Raw genomic sequence first — 12,195 nt, 5'->3', positions numbered from 1 at the left:
TGTATATTGAAATACCTGTGCAACATTCTCCCCCAGGAGACCACTAGCCTCAAGATCAAAATTCAGTTTATTTGCTTTTATATTCTTAGAGTCTAGCACTGGCATTCATAAGTATTCCATAAATGTTTTGCAAAAATGAAACAGAAGCATAAAAACTCTATTTAAAACCCGTTATGTACACTGTGCATTCAAAAACTGCTGAGACATGATCCCTATCTAAATGTGTCTCACCACAGAGACAATTCACTTATATTAAAAAAAAAAGGTCTTTACAAATTTAAGAAATTGTATGTACCAGATGACTGAAAGACATGAAATGCTACAAAAAGTCAATGACTGCAGAAATCACCAGGGTGGACAAGAAATTTTCACAGAGAAGGTGAAACCTGAGAGTGGAGGATAGTACCTCCTACAAGTGAAATGGCTTTGGAAGATAGATTAAAGCAGGAGTGGATAAACGATGTTTAGAAGACAATGAGTACATTACTCTGGCTTAGGGTGGCTGATTCTTTTCAAAAAGTAAGGAGATACCATGTGGCAGAGGTAGATGAGGGTCACTTTATGGAAGGGCAAGAATGCTGAACTAGGAGCTGCAGCATTTGGGAAAGCCACATACAAATGCTTTTCAGGAATAATAACACAGAAGCAACGCAAAGGATTAACTGGCAAGGGGACAGGTGATAGGGCCTGAAGGAGAACCATAATTTAGTAAACATACATAAATCTGCTTTTTAAAAACACTGCCCACAATTTTATGAGATCAACGTCCAGTTTAAAGACAAAGAAATCAACACCCAGAGATGCTGTTAGTTCAAAAACGGAAAGTAGTGGGCAGTGCTTAAAAACCCGAAGTCAGTGCTTTCTTCTTGCTACTTGCGAGAATTGCAGGGCTAGGTATCACATGAAGACTGTTTCAAGAGTATGCATATAAACCGACAGTGCTGGAAATGAAGAGAGCAGACAACAGGAAGGCAACACTTTCCAAATCGGTTTATGTGTGGAAGAGGGTGAGGAAAACTGGGAGAACTCAAAGATGACTGCCAGGTTTTAAACCTGACTGGGAAGATGGGGAGTGGCAGCATGAATGGAGAAGAATGAGAAAGCATGGGGGTCGGGGAGAGAACGGTAGGAGCAAGAGTTTACCTTTAAGCGTGTTCAGTTTGCTATGACAGAAAGACTTCTAAAATGAGGAATGGCCAGAAGGCAGTGGTGAAAAATTATCAGATTAGTCAGTGCCAGGGGCTAATTTTCAGGCATCATACATAGCTAAAACTTATACGCTTACGTATGCCAGAACTATCCCAAGCACTTTACACTGAACTCACTTGACCTTTATAACTCCAAGGGATAGATGCTGTTAACTATCCTCCCTTTTCAGATGTGGAAACTGAGATATAGGAAACTTCAGCAGGTTGCCCAAGGCAGCACAGCTGTAAGTGGTAGACCCGTGCTCTGAGAACAGGCAGTTGTGTCCCAGAGACCACAATAAAGCACTGTGCCCAACTGCACTTTGTTCTGCATTTTTGTGTGTTTATGCCTGTTGCATTAGTTTATAAGCTCTGTGAACGGCAGGCGTGGTCTCTTTCACCAATCTGTCTCCACAGGACATAGGAGTATATTAAGTAGGTGCTTGACAGGTTTTAAACAATGATGATGAAAGACGCAAAAGTACTGCGATTTCTGAGGGGAAAAAGAACGTTGAAAGGAAACAGAGGAGTAGGGCTATGCCTTTCGTTTTGTCCCAAGTGGGTTGAGGCGGACCAGGAAAGTAAAATAAGAGGTAGGGTAATCATAATCTCAGCACTAAAACACACAGAGCTCACCAAGTTCCCCTAAGGCCCCAGAGTGTGCATCATAGAAGCTAAGAACTACGTGGTAGCTGTGTACTTACCTGTGGGCCCGGTGCGCGCGTGTGCTAGGTGCTCCAGTCGCTTCTGGCTCTTTGCAGCCTTATGCACTGCAGCCCACTAGGCTCCTGAACCCATGGGACTCTCTGGGAAGGAGTACTGCAGCGGGCTGCCGTGCCTCCTCCAGGCATCCCTCTCCACCCAGGGACTGAACCCACACCTCTAGCAGGTGGGTTCCTTACCACCAGCACCACCTGGGAAGCTCCTATGCGGCCTGGTAGAAACCACTTAGGAGTATATTCTCATCTCATCCTCCAGAGATCTGGGATATATCTGGGTCCAAACTGAATGTTTACTGATAGGATGGATGGACAGATAAGAGAAGAACACAGAAAGACTGAGGAAAAGGAAAGCAAAAGTCTGAGTGTGTGAGAGAGGAAAGCAACCAATGGGTGAATCTGGCCATTAGGTCTCTGGCACCTTTGGAAAGGTCAAATCCAACAAAGTGCTAAGGAGAAATGGCTGTATTACAAGGGATTAAGGTAAAGAAGATGGTAAACAAAAGGAAAAACATAGTACAGGGCAAACTTGAAATTGTTACATTAAAGAAAATCAAGGACGGACAGAGCTTAAAGGGAAAACGGGAACAGGCAAGAACTTTTAAGAGAAAGCTGAGTTTGGTCCACGAAACAGAAAACTAGTAAAGGCAGTGATTAAAAAGATTAAAAGAAGGAACACAGCACATCTGAAATAAGGTTCTAAAGGGAGTAATACATAATCAAGAACAGAGTCAAGGAAGGGATTCTGCAGGACCCCACTGCCAAATTGCTTTTCCCTTTTCAAGACCTCTCCCAGCCACCAAGTCTTCAGAACTAACACTTCACATATGTCTAATTCTCTGTCCATAACAGAAAACTTAGAAAGGCCTGGCTAGAATTCTAACGTTACACACTGAATGAGTTAATAAAATTTTTAAAAATGTATTTGGAATAAAGGAGACATAAGATGTTCTTCTTGCCTGAAATGTCAATTTAACCAATATCTACTTTTACAAGTCCCAACCATATTCAAAAACCCAGACCAAATCTCACCTCCTTCAAGATACCTTCCTCATCCCAACTCTATTCGAATAAAGTTTCTTTCCCTTAAACTTGCACAGTATGTGTTTATTGTAGCACTTACCAATTCACTCACTAATAACCTTTCTCTAGTATCTTTGAATTTCCCAGAGGCAAAGCCCCTATAATTGTGATCTGCACATTAGTATTCAGTAATTATCAGTAAAATAAAACACAATTTTTAAATAAATACATTTAAAACTTGTACAGGTTTATATAGGTAAAATCTAAACATGGTAACTGGCCTATTACTACCTAAAACCAAACTGCTAAGAGAAGCCTTAGCCTTATTTGTAACCTGCGGTTTGAAGGAGGTGGGAAAAAATAAACCTAAGTGAATCTGCACCCACAGGGAACTTTTGGCGATGTGCTGAAACATTTTTGGTCGTCACGAATGGGGTTGAATGATACTGTTATCTAGTGGGGAGAGGACAAGGATGCTGTTAAACATCCCATGATGCACAGAATTGCTCCCCACAAGGAATTATCTACAGCACAACCCTGAGCAAAACTGTTACCTAGTCTACCGGAGAATCATAACGTTTTTCTTAACATAGTCACCTACACTTAAAAACTGGGCCTCAGGGAAGGTGAAAACAATCTGTCTAAACAGCTCCGCTTACCTGTTAACAAGAAAGGAGCTGGTTACAACTTTTCCCTTACAGTGTGACATGCTGGCGAAAATGCCACCACGGTATTTTTAGGTAACTGTTGATTAAGTCCTTCTAAGTTGTAACTTCTCAGGCCATTGACAAGTCTATTCACAATTCAAATACAGCTTGATTACAAAATTAAATGGCAATATGTGATAACCACCTGCCAAAACACCCACATACAGATGAACAATCCACTATCCAGAAGACATTTGCTTAATAGTCTATTCTCTGAAAAAGATCAGTTAAACAAACCCACCTAAACTTTCAGGTACTTATTCATGCCACCAGTAACAGAAATCTGAAAGGCTAGCCAGGGTTAGAGATGCAGTTGCGGGCTACAAATGCTATTTCTCCACCATACAACAAAACAGCCCTTTTTAAGTCTGAACTCTCATCCATCCCAAAATTGCCTCATGACAAACTTGCTACACTAGAGGGTCCAGATCTTAATATAACATATCTTAAAAGAAAAAACAAAAACTCAGCAAGTGCTTCATGGACCATGAAGGTAAAACAGAGCAGCTGTTAGAAAGCAATGAAACACAGGCTGGAACAGGAAGTATACATTTTGAGTCCAACTGAAACCACAAGTAAAGCAGAAATTAACTGCCAGAATAATTTAGCCAGTTAATACCCAAGTAGGTAAAATGCTATTGACACTACTGCAACAAAAAATAGACTTATAAGATGTGAGAGGGTAATTTTTTTCAAACAATTTTACCACTTTTGGAAAATCAGCCACATTTGGCTGTATCTCTGGGACCAATGCTATTTTAAATCTTCAGCATGAGAGTGGGGGGGTGGGTGAATGGGTAAGAGGAAGACTTCTTGACCATATGAATTAGCATCAGTACATGCTAGAGAACTTCTTGAGCCTTCCAGGGACAGTGAATATCCAGTCCTGCATTACCAGATTCTTCCAGAATCTGGAGCCCACCCTATTTAGTATTCGTATTTCCCCCAAAAGATCCCATGACCTAGTTCTCCTCTCCAGGCTAGAAAAAGACTCTGCTTGCTGCTTTATCCAGTCTCATCCATTCCCTTTATCTCCCTCTGTCTCAAGGTTTAAAGTGACAAAGTTGATCTTACAACATATTGGATGTTTTAATTAGTATTTAAATGACAATCATTTCTCTGCTATCTCAGAAAAAAACCTTGTGGCTGCTGTATATCCCTCCTTCTGGAAACAAAGTTTCTGACAAAGAAAATGCTACTGGAATGCACCTCTCCACCCATAGAAGTATTATTCAGAAAATTTCTACAAAACAGGTAAGCTGTAGTCCTTTCCTGTGAAGTGGTCTAACACCAGGGATCAACTTCAAGTGGATGCCACTGGAAAACCTTCAGCATAAAAAGAAATTAAAGACAAAAAAAACAAAGGAGACTATTGGAGGGAAGACAGAGGGAACAGTTGCCTCCCACAACCACAGTAGGTGTCGGGCAGAAGCTCCAGTGGCCACCTTTTACAACCAGATTTGACCTGATACTCCCTATGGCTATGATTATTCTATGTACTCATCTTCCAAAACAACTTTAATGATGTCCTCCCAGTCTGGTACTTTAATACTTCAGTTCGGTTCAATCACGTCACTCAGTCACGTCCGACTCTTTGCGACCCCACGAATCGCAGCATGCCAGGCCTCCCTGCCCATCACCATCTCCCAGAGTTCACTCAAACTCACGTCCATCAAGTCGGTGATGCCATCCAGCCATCTCATCCTCTGTCGTCCCCTCTTCCTCCTGCCCTCAATCCCTCCCAGCATCAGAGTCTTTTCCAATGAGTCAACTCTTCGCATCAGGTGGCCAAAGTACTGGAGTTTCAGCTTTACCATCATTCCTTACAAAGAATACCCAGGGCTGATCTCCTTTAGAATGGATTGGTTGGATGTCCTTGCAGTCTAAGGGAGTCTTCTCCAACACCACAGTTCAAAAGCATCAATTCTTCGGTGCTCAGCTTTCTTTATAGTCCAACTCTCACATCCATACATGACCACTGGAAAACCCATAGCCTTGACTAGACAGACCTTTGTTGGCAAAGTAATGTCTCTGCTTTTCAATATGCTATCTAGGTTGGTCATAACTTTTCTTCCAAGGAGTTAAGCGTCTTTTAATTTCATGGCTGCAATCACCATCTGCAGTGATTCTGGAGCCCAGAAAAATAAAGTCTAACACTGTTTCCACTGTTTCCCCATCTATTTCTCATGAAGTGATGGGACCAGATGCCATGATCTTCGTCTTCTGAATGTTGAGCTTTAAGCCAACTTTTTCACTCTCCTCTTTCACTTTCATCAAGAGGCTTTTTAGTTCCTCTTCACTTTCTGCCATAAGGGTGGTGTCATGTGCATATGTGAGGTTATTGATATTTCTCCCGGCAATCTTGATTCCAGCTTGTGCTTCTTCCAGCCCAGCGTTTCTCATGATGTACTCTGCATATAAGTTAAATAAGCAGGGTGACAATATACAGCCTTGACGTACTCCTTTTCCTATTTGGAACCAGTCTGTTGTTCCATGTCCACCTCTAACTGTTGCTTCCTGACCTGCATATAGGTTTCTCAAGAGGCAGGTCAGGTGGTCTGGTATTTCCATCTCTCTCAGAATTTTCCACAGTTTATTGTCATCCACACAATCAAAGGCTTTGGCATAGTCTTACCCAGCTCCATTTTTCCAACCTTGACATGTTAATTTCCGTATTTCTATTCTTTCGAAAGTTATTCTTTTAAAGCATGTCATACCTCACCTACTGTCTCCTCTATGGCCTATTCTCACCCTCGCCTACCCTTCTCAAATGAACTATATTCAATACACCTTTTTCTTTTATTCAACAAAGATGGCAAAGTCTTTAAACATCTTTCCATTTTGTCATAAATCAAAAAAGAAAACACTGAATTCTTTGAGTATTAAATTTCCAGTGTTATTCAGTCTGAAAGCCCCATATTTAAGACCATTTGTTTTTATAAAATATAAAAATGTATTCTCAACTTAATCATTTGGATAGGACTCTAATTGGTCTATTTTAAAAAGTGACACTCCCTTCCCCTTTTAACAACAAAAAAGAGTCATCATTCTGTCTTGCCCAGAACATCACCCATACAGAGGACAGGCTTATCTTTGCTTTCATCTGCACACTATTTCTACAACTCAAGACTACTTCAGTCCCCGTGATGCTGACTTCCCTCTCTGTCTTACTGAGGCTTCTTACCTCATATCCTCACTTCTCACTCTTTTGAAACTGTCACCTTATCCCCTGATTTGCCACCACCCCACCATTTCAACACCAACTCATTTACTCTGACAAATTAATTCAGCTGAGACAAAACTAATTTTCATCTACATGAGGAAGACCTGTAGCTGTACAGTCTAAAGACTGCCCAGTCATGGTCTTACACCACTGACAAAGGTAGACACCAACACTCTTCCTAAAATGAAAGTCACAAAGAATAACTGCTACACTCACAGCCACACTCACTCAGCATCCTCCCCAGGTTGCCTATAAAAACCAATGGTTCCACAGTCATCAAAGGAAAGAAAGTGAATATAATGCTTCCCTGAAGACATTCTCTAGACTCGCACAGCAGATTTTATTTTTAATTTTTAATACAATGTTTAAGGGTTACTGCCCATTTACAGTAATTATAAAATACTGGCTACATTTCCCATGTTGTGCAATACATCTTTGAGTCTCTCTTACACCCAATAGTTCATACCTCCCACTCTTCCACCCCTATACTGCATCCCACTCCATCCCGACTGGTAACCACTAGTTACCAGCACACTTCAAATGCAGTGAGTATCTAAAGAAGAGAAAGAGGGAAATTCTGGCTGGTGCAAGTCTTATTTTATCACCTCTTCTCATCTCTGTCAACTATTAGCCCTAAGATTTGCTTTTATTTACTTAAGACAGATGAGCAAGACTAAGAAAAGACTGGCTTTCAGGAATCTTTATGTGATTTCAGGTCCTACGCCTATTCAATTTTGCCTGTTCAGCTTTAGCTGGGAAATTTAGGCTATTTTAACCTGTGTTCACTCTTATTCTTTTCTCCCTTCTTTAAAAAACTAAATTCATTACCAGGTGTCTACTATTGATTCTACAACCCAAGGATAAGTCTTCCTTACCATGCTAACTTTAAAAACACAAGATACATTAACATAGAAGCCTCTCAAAGCCAACTGATCTTCCCACTAAAAATACCACCACAGAACCTCCTTGGTGGTCGAGTGGCTAAAACTCCGAGCTCCCACTGCAGGGAGCCTGAGTTAGAACTCTGGTCAGGGAACAAGATCGCAACAAAGACCAAGTGCAGCCAAATAAATAAATATTTTTAAAAACTGGGCTTTTCAAACATCATTCATCATCATTAAAAAAAAAATACCACCACTCTCCCGATCTGCTTTTCACCATACCTTTCCAGTCTCACTGACACCACCTTATTTCTGGTCCTTAACTGCCCACCACACAGATGCACCTTCCTAATACAAAGCTATGAACATGTGATTTCCCTTCTAAACAAACCCTCTCAGAGTCTCCATTGTCCACTCATTTTAATGATACACTAAAGGTCGAAGTAGTCAAGATTTTTCTCTATGGGCACCTAATCAAATAGACTTTCCCTGACCACCCTGTCTATATAAAACAGCACATCCCTGTCTTACTTTATTTTTCTTGCTAGTACTTATCACCACCTGGTAAACATATTTATCTGTTCCTATGTTTATTTGTTGCATCTTTCCATCAGCAAATACTTTCCCATGTTCACTGTTAATCATTCACCACTGAATCCTCAGTGCCTAGAATACAGCAACCTCTCAAGACATATCTGTGGAAAGAATGGGTAAATTCAGATATGCTGAACACAGCATAGCTGGTCTGGAGTCAGAAGACCTATATTTGAGTTTTAGCTTCCACAAATCAATTATATGATCCTCAATAATTTTAACTTTTGGGGGCTATGCTCTCTTCATCTGTAAAAAGAAGGGGTCAAACTTAATCTATGAAACTGTTAAATTTTTCCAGCTGCATCACCTTATGCTTCTGTTTAACTGGACTGAGTACTTCCCCCAGAGCCCAATCCTCCTTTCTATATATCTCTGCTCAGTCTCCTTCATATGGATTCCTCCTTCGCAATCCACACTTCTCAGAACACTGTTTATCCTTAAGGTCCAATTTAAGTGCTGCTTTCTCCTTGAAGCCTAGCAAACTGCAAACTCTGTAAGAGGAGGGTGGAGTCTTACTTTTATACTCTTAGTAGTTAGTACAATGCCTCTCATATAGGTGATCACCAAAATGACTGATGAATCATGTGTATGAATGAGGAAATAAACAAAGGAAGCTTTTCCTGATTCATCCCAATTGCTCGAATACTCTGCCTTTGGACTGGTGACACTTGTTATCCTTTATGATCCTTACCATAGTTTACTTGCCTAATACATACTAACCTGCAAATTCCTTAAAATTAAGGACTGTCCTGACAGTTTCCATATCTCTCCTTTACAGCATCTGTCATACATCTTCACCACGGTTGTATTTATTAAGCTTATCTGATATGTTAAACAACAAAGGGATAATAAAGGAGAAAAAGGACCTTGAAATACCCCTATAATTCCACCTACCTACCATGCAGTCATTGGGCATACATGCTGTCAGTTAAACTCAGGCATTCCACCATACTTGAAAGATCTCAACCTTCTCTACACACTCCGCTTAATAAAACGATTACTACTTTCAAAAGCAGAATAGCTACCCTCATGTAGCACTTAACTACAAACCTTTTCTTGCAGGGATCCACTCCCACACCAATACTTTCACTTCACTAAATGGCTAAAATGACTTTTCTGCTCATTTCAGACTACTACCCCATCCAATTCCCTCCTCCACAAGGTATGAAACCACTTTTTAAATCATTTTACCATAAGTTTGCCATTCTTAGTTTTGCTACTGAAAGACAAAAAGACCTGTTTCAGGGTCTCCCTTCCCCTTTTCTAAGCAGTAGCAACTCCCCATTTAGTCTTAGGTTCTTAACAATCTCATTTTCCTGTGCCATCAGGATCTTGACCCCCGTTTATCTCTACCTTCAAGCTCTTATTCTGCTTCCATGGAACCTTCCAAGCTGCACAATAGCTGGTGCAATACGCTCTCGCCACCATGTACTTGGTTCCAATCTGCATCTTCCTTCTCCAGTGTGTATTAATCGCCCCCTAAACCCTCCCCTGATACACATCACATTCTCACACTCTGCACCCATGCGTCACCCTACCTCGACATACAAGTTCTTTACACCACTCTTAATGGATCTACACTACTCTCCGAATGGTATCTTCCGACAGATTCTAACCCAGTTTCTTCTGGGGAATCCAACCCCGGCCGTAGTACCTCCTTCTTTCTTCACTTCCTCATCCATTCCCTTCCCTATGCCCCCTACTCCCACCCCACCAACTAACTAAGGATGACATTATTTCTCAGTACTTCCAACCCCAGAACGATGAACAAACTCCAGTTTCCGGCGGCCTCCCCCTCCTCTAGGCCTCCCCACACACCCCAGGTGTGCAGACTTCCACCTGGCCTTCTCCCCAGCCATCGCTCCAGCCCCACAACCACACCACGTTTCCCCGCCGCCGGGATCAGACCCCTCCACACCCACCTCCATTCGGGGTCGCCGCCGCCTCCCCGGGCGCCTCCCCGCCCCGACTCGCCAGCGAGCCCGCGACCCCGGGCGCGCGCGCACACACACACGTTCTCACGCTTCCCTAACCTCCTTCCCCGCACCGAGACCAGCCAGCTCCGCGGGAACTCAGCCCGGCCCGCGGAGGGGATAGGCACCCAAGAGTGTGCCCGCTCCGCCCCCTCCCGCCGAGCCTCTCGCAGCCCCCGCCTCCCAACCGGGAAAAGAGAGGACACAGCAACTCCCCCGCCACCCCGGACGTACCACCTCTGTGTCTGTTGCTCCGTGCCCCCAACCTTCGACCCGCTCCCCGGCTCCGTACTGGGCCGGCCCCCACACTCACCGGAGATACTGCGCGCTCTGCAGGCTCATCCTCCGCCGCCGCGTCTTTCCGCGAAGCCTCTGCGCGTCTCTCAGGCTCCTCGGAGCGGCCCCGCGGCACCACGGGTGCTGGCGGCCGCCGCCATCTTCCTCTCCTCCGGCTCCTCCTCGCTCGGCGGGGGGGTGGGGGTGAGTAAGGCGAGGTGGGAGGGAGCGGGGAAAGCTGCTCTCGCTGCTGCTCCGGCCCTTGGGGCGCAGGGACACTCCGACCCGGGAAGGGGGGAGGGAAAGGGAGAAGGGATGGGGGCGGGGGAAAGAGGGACAGCAGCGGAAGGAAGTGGGGGGGGGGGTCTCTCGCGAGATTTCAGCGGCGCCGGTCCCTTCGGGTGATTTCCGCCTCTGTGTAGGGCTCCCTCTTGGGATCAGTTAGCCGTGCGGCGCCTGTGCGGCTGCTGAGTGGCCCACAGGAGGCGCTTGGCGGCTTCCGGCCAACCCACCCCTCTCCTCCCGCGCGAGGGGGCAACCCCAGCCTCACCGGGAACATCGAGCCCAAATCAATCGGGAGTTACACTCAAAGTCTTCCCCCGTCTTTCCACTCCGTCCGATTTCGCTCTTCCTTTTTTCCTTTCCTCCACTCTTCCCGACCGGAAACGCGCCTCTTCCTCTTACAGTTCCGGCCCCCAGTCCCTTGTCTCTGGTCCGCCCTCGCGCCCTAGAGTGACTCTAAGGACCCCCTCCTCTTTTCTAGGGCCCCTCCCTCTGCACGCAGGGACACTGTTGGAGGGGTTAGGGTGGAGCCCAGGGATGGAGAGAAAAGAAACCAATCGGATTGGATAAGCAGCTGTCAAGGCAACTGGAGGCTGTAGCTGTATTGTCATAGTAACCAATGTGTGCAGGCTGAATGACCCTCCCTTGGCTTAGTGGATTCCCCGAAAAGTGCCTAGGGTTTCCCCTCGGCTTCTCTTCCATCATAAAGGCCTCCCCCAGGTTGGGAATTCGGGTAGTTCTCCTGGGCAGTGAGGTTCATTTTCTCCCCCCTTTCCCTTTCCCGCAGCGATGGGGGAGACCCCGAGGCATTCACCATGGGCTTTTCCACCCGCCTGCGGGCGGGAACCGCCTCCATAGTTTTCCTCTCGGTGACGGACGCGGGGAGGGCCGGGCCTACGAAAAAGATGCCGGGCCTGAAGGCTGGTGGGCGGCGGGCTGGAGCCGACTGGGCGAGGCGGCGGCGCTAGGCTGCGAGGCGGGCCAGGGGTTTCCCCATCACCGGGAGGGCTCTGGGAGGCGGGGTCCCGCCAGGACGGGGTCCCTGAGGGAGGAGAACGGCACACGACTGCCGAGATCCCTCTTCTGCCGACTGGGACAGCCGACTTTCCCCAGCGGGTCGGCCCCTCACAGAAATCCCCGAGACCCCACCCCGCAATCGCACTCGGCGACGGAGCCTCCTCGGGAGTTCCCCGCTCTGCCTTCACGAGCCATCTCCTGTCACGAGGAGGCCGGAGTTGGGGTGGGAACTCATCTTGGAAGGCTGACAAGTGGTTTTTCCAGCACTTAGGACAGGGGACACGGTGCGAAGTTCAGGGCCGCCATCCCTCTG

General features: G+C 45.3%; 2 protein-coding genes across 14 annotated transcripts in view; one reads left to right on the top strand and one right to left on the bottom strand.

Moving 5' to 3' along the window:
• The window catches only part of SMG7 (SMG7, nonsense mediated mRNA decay factor), an 86,302-nt gene extending 75,367 nt beyond the window's left edge, over positions 1-10,935 (bottom strand). For 4 of the 12 annotated variants that reach the window (XM_027565528.1, XM_027565532.1, XM_027565534.1 and 1 more), the window contains exon 1: positions 10,621-10,687. Coding sequence is in view for 5 of the 12 variants with exons in the window: in XM_027565539.1 (XP_027421340.1) it covers positions 10,621-10,649 (29 nt within the window). In the remaining 7 variants the exon portion in view is untranslated. Of the gene's footprint in view, positions 1-10,367; positions 10,437-10,620 lie in introns of those variants that run through there. The other 8 variants (XM_027565531.1, XM_027565540.1, XM_027565539.1 and 5 more) reach the window with 7 other exon arrangements.
• NMNAT2 (nicotinamide nucleotide adenylyltransferase 2) overlaps positions 10,698-12,195 on the top strand; it is a 225,398-nt gene continuing 223,900 nt past the window's right edge. For both annotated transcript variants that reach the window (XM_027565547.1, XM_027565546.1), the window contains exon 1: positions 10,698-10,787. The gene's annotated coding sequence lies outside the window, so the exon portion shown is untranslated. The remainder of the gene's footprint in view (positions 10,788-12,195) is intronic.

The sequence above is a fragment of the Bos indicus x Bos taurus genome, chromosome 16 (assembly GCF_003369695.1).
Source record: "Bos indicus x Bos taurus breed Angus x Brahman F1 hybrid chromosome 16, Bos_hybrid_MaternalHap_v2.0, whole genome shotgun sequence".
In the NCBI taxonomy this organism is placed as follows: Eukaryota; Metazoa; Chordata; class Mammalia; order Artiodactyla; family Bovidae; genus Bos; species Bos indicus x Bos taurus.
Note: the sequence above shows the minus strand (reverse complement) of the source record. Positions and strands in the feature narration are given on the sequence as shown.